The sequence below is a fragment of the Polyergus mexicanus genome, unplaced genomic scaffold (genome assembly GCF_030449975.1).
Source record: "Polyergus mexicanus isolate NDT 795.1 unplaced genomic scaffold, iyPolMexi1.0 SCAF_18, whole genome shotgun sequence".
Taxonomy (NCBI): Eukaryota; Metazoa; Arthropoda; class Insecta; order Hymenoptera; family Formicidae; genus Polyergus; species Polyergus mexicanus.
This window is the reverse complement of record NW_027223338.1, coordinates 1539611-1550567: the sequence shown is the minus strand read 5'-3', so window position 1 is coordinate 1550567 and position 10957 is coordinate 1539611. Positions and strand designations below refer to the sequence as shown.

The window sequence follows — 10957 nt, the reverse complement described above, 5'->3', positions numbered from 1 at the left end:
AAGCAGTGGTATCAACGCAGAGTACTGCTAATGTGAAATGACACATTGTATGTTGATATCTTTAAAACGCGGATAAAATCTTAGTTTATCGCGCTTGATACGAGAAATAGAATGATCACGGCGCGACAAACGCTTTTGCCTTCTGCTCGTCTTTGCTATGAAGATTGACGGCATTAATTGGATCGAGGAGGACGACCTAATGTTAGATTTTTATTGCTCGCGTTGCGCAAGGATAACTACATGTAGCCGTTTAACGCCGCCGTACCGATCTTCTCTCCGCCTTGTTCCTCTCTCGCGTCTACGTCGCTGAATTAATGACTGTTCTCGCTACGAGCCGCAACATCGTTCGGTCGATCGGTGTCGTAATAGCCGAGACTGGATCCTATCGTAAGATCGATGGAGATGCGCTACAATACAATACGCAAAGGTGTCGTAAGATCGGAGATACAAACGCCGTGTCTGGGCAAAATGGACGGTGAACGGCAGTCGCGAATCGTCGCGATTACAGGCGCAATTATCGCTGTTACACCAGAAATTGTTGAAACGCTGAAACGTGCGAGTCGATGGCAAAAGGCCTTTACCGCGTGTTAATCCCCGGAATTCGATAAAATTTTATGATCTTGTAATTCTCCTAATAATATGAATATCTGTCTATTGCTTGTTGCAGTATGGCTCGGATGAATTTGGGCAGGACTCGCCGAGATACACGTCGCCAAAGGGTGCCCTTTACGCAGATTCTTATTATATCGGTAAGCGAGAAGGAAGATTCTCAACATATTAATTAATGGAATAAGAAAAATTGAAATCGATCTCGACTTCAATAATTTCAAGATAAGAAAGAATACAATTTTCTATTGTATGGCGAATAGTTGTATGAATCATCGTTGCTCTTGAAATAATAAATAAGGTTCCACGAATATGGGATAACGAATGAAGATGGAGCGCGATGACAACGGATTCGTTATCTCGCGGTTACTAATTTTATGAAAGTTATTATGAAATAGATTATCAACTTATATATCTGCTAATCGATATCTCAACGTGGATATTATTAAACGAGATAGTAAAATTCCGGAGGATTCGATAGATCGATTATTATCTGGAAATCAGCAGACATCGGCATGGACGTATCTGTATATATAACATACGTATACACGCATGTACACGTATATATATATATATGTGTGTGTGTGTGTGTGTGTGTGTGTGTGTGTGTGTGTGTGTGTGTGTGTGTGTGTGTGTGTGTGTGTGTATCATTTGAAAATCGCATAACGATCCGAATGGACGATAAAAGGGATTTTACGAGCGCGCTAATATTCAACCGTTTAACGTCCGCTCGTAAAATTTGCCGTTCTGCCTGTCGCGCGTAAAAACAATAACAATCTCGTTATTTGTTCAACCGGCACGACGGGACGTTGAAGTTCGTCGCTGGGATTTTGCGGGTATATCCGACGCGGACGTTGAAAAAAATTCCACGGAAAACTTCGTCGACGAGATATTGGCGATAAAAGCAATTTCCCGGTGTTCGCTGCGAAACGCGCTAGTTTGTTCTTACAACGACACTTATTAAAGCTCCGGGATCTTAGTAGCGTTATGTTAATAATTTTTCCGCCGCTTCCCTTTAATGTACGCGATACTTTGTTGCGCGATACTCGTTAATATCGATTTATCGCTCTAAATTGATTTACTCGTAGAATCCTGCACGTTGTCGAAATGAATCGCGCGAATCGCACCGAATGGTCCATAAGCTGCGTCTTTAGCTTTAGAGATGCAATTGCGACTTTGTACATTATAACGGATCTTTGAAAAATAATTGTCATCGCGCAAAACAGGTGCGACGTGTTCGCAAGCAACAAACATTGTCACGTTTCGCGTCTCGCGAATATACATTATATGGTAGATTCTTCAGAATTGTGTGATGAAAAGTCATGCGTATTCTATGTTTAAATTAATAAATTGTTATTAAATTAAAATACTGAGTTCAATATTTTTAGGAAAAAGTAAAGAGACATTTTATTTCGCCGAGAGAAAGGAATATAGGAGACAGAAAAATCACGAGTTAAATATATTAAGAAATAAAAAAATGTAGCGATTAGTTGGAAAAAAAAAGTACATAAAACATGTGTGCGAATAATGTGAGAAAAAAAAATTTCATACGCTTAAATATTCAAGATAATCTAAACGATGATAGATCTATAAAATCGACAAAGTTTTCACCGCGCGAGGGTTCGTTATTATGGATCAGATGAGAAAAGTGGCGGTTTAAGTACGCTTTCGAAATATGTGTCGGCGCTCGTGGCACCCGGTAGCTGACCGGAATGGCTTATAAATGGGTGGCTCTCTCTCTCCTCCTCTCTTCGCGGGGGGTGCGAAAAAGTTTTATCAGACATCGAACACCGGTAGTTGGTAGGAACGCCCGAGTAGTTTGGCTTAGTTTCCGCTTTCTCGTCGAGAAGCGCCCGGTACGGGAATTATATCGAGCAAAAGTATCAAGAAATACGTTCCCGAAGCTTATTGCTGTTGTTTTCAACTGAAATAATGGCCTGCGCCGGGTACCGGCGTCTGTTGGCCCTTATACCGGGTGTGCGCGTCCGTACCGCGGAGCGACGCCGAGACTACGAGTGAGATGTTGGAAAGCGCGAAAATTTCGACTTGGCGAAAGTCCAGCGAAGTTGTATCATATCGCGTCTAGAGGGGGAGGAAGAGGAGGGAGGATTGTTCTCGAAATAATTACTGCGGGGTAGGAACGACATCGTTACTCGATTAGGAAGTTTGGCGCGTCGCGTTTTCGAAGCGGAGCGTCGTGTTTTAATTGACTGGAATTTCACAAACATAACGAAGCGAATGCAATGCGTCGCTTTTATCTCTGACGAACGAAAAATTTGGTTAAACGTCACGCGACCATGCATTTTTAAACTCCATTCGGACGCCCATTATTCGGCCACGTGCCCGATGTTCTTTATTGCTGCACCGAATGACACGTGCCGTACTATTTATGTTATTTCCCGCTCCGATGATGTAGAAAAGTAATAATCGATCAGGCTCTATCGACATTCCGCAATAATTCAATTACATCAAGCGAGGAAGAACTTTTGCATAATCGACAAAAGCGACTTTTTTTCGTTAAAAGGAGAAAAGAAATTTTCGAAAGGTCTACAATAATACTTATAATCGCGTATAATTTTGATCGCATCGATTATTTAGATCTCGGATATTCGGACAAGCAACAATCGAATGACATATGATTGATTGAATCCGCGTCTATTTTCTTTTTTTTTTTCTTTTTCGCAGATGGCAATACCGCGGGAACCGGTCCTGGAGATCCGTGGACGAGTAGCGGTGGTGTTCAACCCCCATACAGTGGATACGCACCTCCTCACCTGGCCCAGCCAGCCTATCCAATGCACCTACCCCACGACCCCATGGTAAGTAATTTCTCTTCAATCTTTCTACCTTCTTCTTTTTCACCCTTTCTATCCCAACTATCTTCCAGTCACGGTCGAACCCGAAGAAACGATCAATCACGCGTGACTCGGCGGCTGCTAGTTCCTCCGGAGCCGGTGTCGTGAAAACGAAGTCTCTGGAACTTCTTAATAGACACGAGGATATTTCTCCTCCCGGGATTCTCTCCGTCGTTGAACGCGCGCGAGTCGGACGAGGAAGTCGACGGATTAAAACCTAAGCGAGCGACCTAATCTTGGCGCTCCGAAAGATCGATGTGTCTCTCGAGCGGCGTGTTCTCCCCCGTCCCGAAAGTTATGAAGTTTGACGAAACCTTGAACGCATCGTCGGCGTTGTGTCGGATAAAAATTTGATCGATGATAAAAAATTGATTCCGAACCCGGAAAATGCGTATTCGGTAATTTTTCGCAAACTTGTTCGTATCGCGATTATAATGTTGCGGTCGCTGGATAATTCAGCTCGATTGGGAATCGCTGTTGGAAACTTTTATTCGATCAATGATATATTGGGTGATTATATAAGTTTGTGCTCGATTTAAATATAAACTTCAATAGATTATATTTTAGAGATAACACTTTTATTAATCAATTATATAGTCTCCATTCTTTTCTACAATGGTTTTCCAACCATCTATAAGCTTGTCGATTCCATTTTTGAAGAAAGAACTTGGTTTTTCTTGAAAAAAGTTTCTAAGGTGGTTTTCGACAGCTTCCTCGCAATTGAGATTCTTGCCATTTAAACTATTTTGCAAAGATCGGAACAGATAAATATCTGAAGGCGCAATATCTGGAGAATATGGCGGGTGCTGCAGAATTTCCCATTGCGACTCCTGCAGTTTTCCCGCAGCTTATTCCTTTCAGTCAGGAGATGCGGCACCCACGTATCAAGCTTGGAAATGTATCCAAGCTTTTTTAAATGACCAAAAGCGGTTGAATTATCGATGTTCAGCCTCTCAGCAATATCCTCAGTTGTAATCCTTGGGTTTCTTTCCACTAAAGCATGCACAATGTCATCATCGATGCCAGACCGCCGACCAGAGCGGGGTTGATCCTCCATGTTGAAATCACCATTTCGAAATCTGCCAAACCACTTTTGGACTGTTCGGAGAGCAGGAGCGCGGTCCAAATAAACGCTTTGAATATTTTTTTGTGCAATCCCAACACTCACGTCTTTCCGAAATTCATATAGCGTTACATGCCGCAAATGCACCTTTCGTTCTCCATTTTTAATGATTTCTCTTATGCACAAATGGACTTATCTGACGCTAAATTGACATAAGACAACGTCATCTATTCGGTGTAAGCAACAATTACCACGCGAAAACAATAGAACTCCGCCATGCGGCAACTTAATGCCATCTATGAAAATCGGGCACGAACTTATGCAATCATCCAATATATATATATCGATGAAGGATTGGCAAAGGGCAAAGACACAGCTGTTCGAGATGCACTCGTCGCGGACAAGATTCGGAATTTCTTTGCACAATCGAGAGAAAACATTCATCGACGAATACACAAATCTCTCGGAGATTTATCGTTTCGTTTGATGGCTCTCCGCGGAACGCGATAAGTTGCGATCAAGGAGCACCGCGTGGAGATGAATGCGCTAAATCTCCCCCGGGGATTCGTTCCCGAAGCGCGCTCCGAGGTCGTCTCGAGGACGAGCCGCGCGTCGCTTTTCGATCGGTCGGCCATTACTCTCCGACTTAACGGCGTTGACTTTAATCCTCTTCATTCGACCGTGATCCGCCGTGATCCAGCTGACGGACTCTTTCTGGCCGTCTTATTTCGGACCACCCGGTCGACTGTCGCGTGCTCGCGACAGGAGAGAGACGCGTACTTTCTCTCTCTCTCTCTCTCATCGTCATTTTGCTACGGTTGAGAGACACTGTTGACAGTGCTCCGCGTACCCCGGAGTAAAACGTCAAATGACTCACTGGCGTCTATATATAGACCTTCGACCCTCCCGCTACTCCGTGTTTCTAGTCAAGTGCAGCCTTCGTTTGATTTACGCCGTTCATGGTTACCACGAAATCCTCCTCTTCGCGGCACCTCGTACCGCGTCTCTCGGCGGCCTCTTTCTCTTTGAGACAACGAGAGGAGGTTTCTGCTCCCGGCGTGTGACGTCGCGTTTGCGAGATACCTTCGATGAGAATCGCCAATAGTCTTCAAACGGCGCGGCGTTATTTTATTTTTACTAAACATTATCCTGGAATATATCTGTGAGATACATATATTGTATATTGTATATATAATGGATTCTTGTATAAACTTCCGGCGCACTCGAATCATAAAGCCCGCTTAAACTTTAACGACCGTAAGACAAGCCATTTTATTATCTTTCGCGTAGCTACAGAGTTAGGTCTTTCGATCTGCGTGATATGACAAGAAACGTCGTAAAGAAGTTGTACGATTTAGGATTAACGCGTCCAAGGAGATGAAGATGGAGTCAAGAGCTTCACCGTGGTAAGATTTCTTTCGTTTACCAAGAGTTAAACATTTACGATCCTAGTTTAATGACCCATCTTCCCGAGAATGCGCCGTCCGCGTCCATCGAAGAAGAATCCCTCTGCTGATATCTCTAGTTTTTCTCCCTCTTTTCTCCGTCTGTCGACATGATCCGAAATCTCGCTGCTCCTCTTTACAAAACATCGCGCTGATTAAAAAGCGATGTTTAATTTCATTGTCGATATATATATATATATATATATTAGAGCGGTGGCTTAAAATTAGACTTTTATGAACGAGTTTTCGATAGATGCGAGAGATGCGCTTGTTCGTAGCGCTTGGCCGTATCCGATATCAAAGCTGACTAGAGTGATCCATTATGATCAGAGAGAAAAAAAAAACAGAGATAGAGAATTTGTACGATTTTAAAAAATCGTACAAATTGCAAATCATCGAGAGTCGCATGCTATCGATATCTTTCTCGTTTATAGCTACACGAGAGATAAATCAAACTCGGTTTCGCGCGTTCGTTCGCTCGCTCGCTCGCTCGCTCTCAGAGTAGGCGTTCCCTTTGAAATCTTCTCTAACATCTTACAAAATCTTTCCAACAATAAAACGAAGATAAAGACTAAGATATAATAACGCTGTTGCGTGAAATAAATTGACAGTGGGTATATCGCTGTCGTGTTTGACGAGTCCTCAAGTTTCCACGACAATGACAGAGAGATACCGAACACGCAAATTCGACAATTAATTACCGAAGACGTAAGCCGTGTGTGTTCACCAAAACACGTGACACGCATCGCCGCAAGAACCAAGCTTGGAACCCATTTGCGCTCGGTGGTTTCAGGCATACTCGGCGATGTCGCCGAACGGTGAATCTGCAGCGCCGATCCTGGGCTCGGCGGTGACCAATGCGGCTTCCCTGCCCCCAATGTCGACATTCCGGGGTAGCGCCGCGGTCGCGGCGAACAGCGGCACAGGGGCGCCGTCCCCGGCATCGTTGCAATATAGCCATAGTCCTGGTGCACCGACGACCGCGCCTTCCGCGCCCAACGCTGCGCCCACGACGAACCAGCAATCTACCACGGACGACACCCTCGGCAAGACCCTCGCATCAGTCGTAAGCAACCGGGTACGTGTTGTCGAGAATCTTATATTAATGAATATTTGAGAGCTTCTTTTTTCTATGATCTAGGATTTTTTTTTCTTTTTAATTTTATATATATTTTTATTGATGTCGAAACGTCCGCATTTTTTTAATTTGATATCAAGATGTCTAGCTTTTTTTGTTTGGTACGAAACTCTCCACGCATAACGTAAGATATTTTTAGATTACTAAATCTAATTTTATTAGAAGAAATTGAAAAATAATAAAGCAGTGTTATATCTTATAAAATTAGATATTTTAATTTTGTTGATTTTTTTTTTCCATTTCTTGAAGATTAGAAAAATATTGTATTAAAAATTAAATTTTTAAATCCTAATTAGGTTTAGTAAAACTAGACCGAGTTTTTTCATTTTATACAATTACACGAGGAGCAGCATGTTACAGCACAGCCTTTTTTTAAACGTGCTATGTGTAGAGGCTTGTATTGACCGAAAAAAGCTAAATATTCAAGATTTAAAAATACTGACGTACTCTTTAAACACCATATGTAGGACGCCAAAAAAAAAAAGATCAATTTATAATATTCTTCACAAAAAATTTCTAAAAATCATCAATTTTACATACTGCTAGAGTGGACTGGGCCCTTAATAAAAATGGAAAAAAAAAGAAAAGAAAAAGACAACGATGAAACTAGTACCTGGATAATTTAGATGCTGAAACGTGCATTTGACAATCAATAATTTAACACTGAATGTGATGTTTATTGTACGGAGAATTTGGACTCGGTAATGTTATACATGAGACGCGACGATTTTCGCAGATTTTTCCCACGGACCAATCAGTATCCAGTTATAGCAGTAATCCATCTACGCCCGTCAGTTCGCCGCCACCTTTAACCAGCTCGGCACCAGGCTGGGCATCCGGAGCCGCGCCAGTGTCTCCGCATTTTACAGCGGATCCAAATCGTGGTATTCACATGGTACGTGAATCGAGGTTGCTATCTAAATTTCTCTTTACTAATTTCGAAGAATCTTACAAGCAGACACAGTCGCAGGATCTTTGCAACGTTATCCCCTTTCGTGTTATTTAAATTTTCCTAATTTCTCTATCACTTTTGTAAGACACACGGGCATATATATTGATATACAATTGTAATGATATCGTTGAATGGTTCCTGAGACACGCGTGTATATCCATGCTGCGTCAAGTTTGGTCGCGCTTTAGAAACCCACGCAATTCACTTTACACGAATGCTCGAATGTCAATCACTTTTTTCCCCCGCAATAATATTTCGCGGTATATGTATATTTACGCTAATTGCGCGCCACGTCGATAGTATAGACATATAAATAATTCTTTTATTTTTTTTTTCTGGGGGAGGAGGGAGAGAAGATCAAGCGGGAATCGTATTCACGAATGAATACAAAAGAATCGAGCCTGTATTATTTTCCTATTACATTACACTTTCAAGTATATTTGTGTAAAGAATTACAATCGCTCTTGGCACATAATCATCTTAGCACAAAATCGCACAAATAGCATGATTGCGCCGCACCGAGAGATCATCGTTCGTGTGCTTTCCTCACGAGCATATTTATATCCTTCCCACCCCCCCCCCACCCCGCTCCCCCCACCGTCGTATATAAAAGAATTGTTAAGTTTATCGTGTTCATTTGACAATATTTTTGTTCATTTCATCCAGTTTGTTGTGAACGTTGTGTTGACTTGGTTGTTCTTTTTCTTTTTTTTTTGGTTTTGTTGTTGCGTTGGTGTTGTGTGTGAAGCCGGCGCCTGAACAGCAGAGGCTAGACGATGCCATCGGCTTCCTACGCGACCATGCCGAGGTGAGGATTGGCCGAATTACAGTTTTCTTTCCCCCTTCTTCATTCGCTCATTTTTTTCCATTTTTTTTTCTTTTTTTTTTACGCATGTTATCTTTACGCCGTGACCCCGCGAGACGAACGCACTGAAACGTGTCCATTGCACTTTTTTGCCGATTACGCTTTCGGATAATTATGATTATATATTGTGATAGAGTCTTCATTGTACACAATTTATAATCATAGCTTGAACTTTTATTAACGCATTCGCGTTTCGATATAAATAATCAACATTAAATAAACCGCGTTAGACTTTCTAATCGTAGTCTAGTCGCGCGATCGAGCTGACTTTTTTTTTTTAATCTTAGTGCTCTTGAATCTCTGCCTTTTTTCCGATATCTATTTCTTTGATTAGCAAAACTAATTATCTTTCTATCGTGGAACAGTCAGAAATGTAATAAAAGATTTCAGTCTTGATTTTTTTTTTTTTTTTTTTTTTACTTGTGTGGAACTTTTCTAATATCAACTTTATGTAAATTTAATGAGAAGATAAGCGCGTCTGTAATTTTGCGCTAAAGTATTCTCAAATAATTTTTATAATGAATGAGACACAATCTTGAACTACTGACGCGTAATCGAGTGGAATTTTCGGTATTTTGTTGGTACAGGGGACACGGATGGAGGAACGGCTAGACGATGCCATAAATGTTTTGAGGAATCACGCCGAGAGTCAAGTGGGCCTTCACCTCGGCCCGGTTGGTCCACACGGCGGGATATACTCGCATACCTCACCACCGCAGTTGGACCATCTGGTAAGAATTTTGGATAATTGCCGTAAAATGAATCTCGAAACAAGTTCCTCTTCTCCTTTATTCGTCCTTGCTGCAATACACAATGTATGCTATTTTTCAGACGAGTCCACATCCTGCGGTAACGGTAACGCAACCTCAGGGTTCCTACCCCGGTCTTACGCCCACGCCCGATACAGATGGTTCCATTAAAATAGAAAGGTTACCTGTGACGAATGCCAGTAAGTTGACTCTGAAGTGACATTTAAATGCAAATTATGATATAATTTACGATATGGAAAAAAACCGACTTGTCTTACTTCTTGTCTATTCAAACCATATCTATTGACATATATGTTAGAATGGAGTGGTTCAAGAATTTTCGTAAAAACAAAAAAAGAATTAATAAATAGGATAATTATGGCGCATTGTGCAACTTTAGTCACATGCCATTCTATTTTCGCGTCATCGTATCATCGAGCGGTCATTTTTCCCATGAGTGAGAACACTGCGAGGGAGAGGAAAAAGAGAAGGAGCTCCCAGGTGTTCTGCAACGGAGTCGCACGGCCGAATAAGGAAATATTAGATAAATCACGCGAAGTCTTTGCTGTCCGGCGATCGTGCCTACATTATTCCTGCGAGTACGTTCGGTTATCTAGCTCTTCGTTTCTCTTTCCGCCTCGCCGGCTCTGTCTCTTTCAATTTCTTACTATTGGAGCCATTATGTCGACGGAGAGAACATTTGGAATTCTTTTATTACGGATTAGGAGATCCCTTGTTCCGAAGAAACGCAAAACATTCATGCGGACTTGGAAACTATTTATGCGCTTTGTATGCGTGGGAATAAATAATTTTTTGGTGAAAATTATTCTAAGAACTGAATAATCCTCGAACAAAATCTTTTGCATTCAAAAATACGTTAAATTAGGCAAATATTTTTAATGTTTCATTCGTAGTTCAGTAGTTTCGATGCACTACTGTTAAATAAAATCGTGACCGCATATTTTTGCATAAAATTATATGTCTGATTTCCGCCGCGATTATCTTACGGAAACTTTTTTTTTAAAGAGGACATACTCACGGCATATACGTAACGCGACTTAATACTCTCCCGGCGAATTGTCAGGCAGGAGAGCGTTTAAGGAGATCGGCTGAATCAGAATTGAGCGAAAACCCGCAAAGTGCGCTTTCTGCTCCTAATTGGACGCTTTTCACGGTTTCGTGACTAAGGCCTGCTGCTTAAAGCTCAGTGAGAATCGAAGGTCATGATTGCCGTTTTCGGTGAAGGTCAGCCGCATTTAGTACTCTGCGTTGATACCACTGCTT

General features: G+C 41.8%; 1 protein-coding gene across 1 annotated transcript in view; it reads left to right on the top strand.

The window, feature by feature from the left end:
- LOC138941265 (protein daughterless-like) overlaps positions 1-10957 on the top strand; it is a 128163-nt gene that overhangs the window by 108360 nt on the left and 8846 nt on the right. Inside the window, exons 6-12 of the mRNA XM_070310772.1 lie at positions 668-749; positions 3292-3425; positions 6763-7047; positions 7844-8002; positions 8808-8867; positions 9503-9655; positions 9756-9889. Of these exons, the coding sequence (XP_070166873.1) occupies positions 668-749; positions 3292-3425; positions 6763-7047; positions 7844-8002; positions 8808-8867; positions 9503-9655; positions 9756-9889 (1007 nt within the window). The remainder of the gene's footprint in view (positions 1-667; positions 750-3291; positions 3426-6762; positions 7048-7843; positions 8003-8807; positions 8868-9502; positions 9656-9755; positions 9890-10957) is intronic.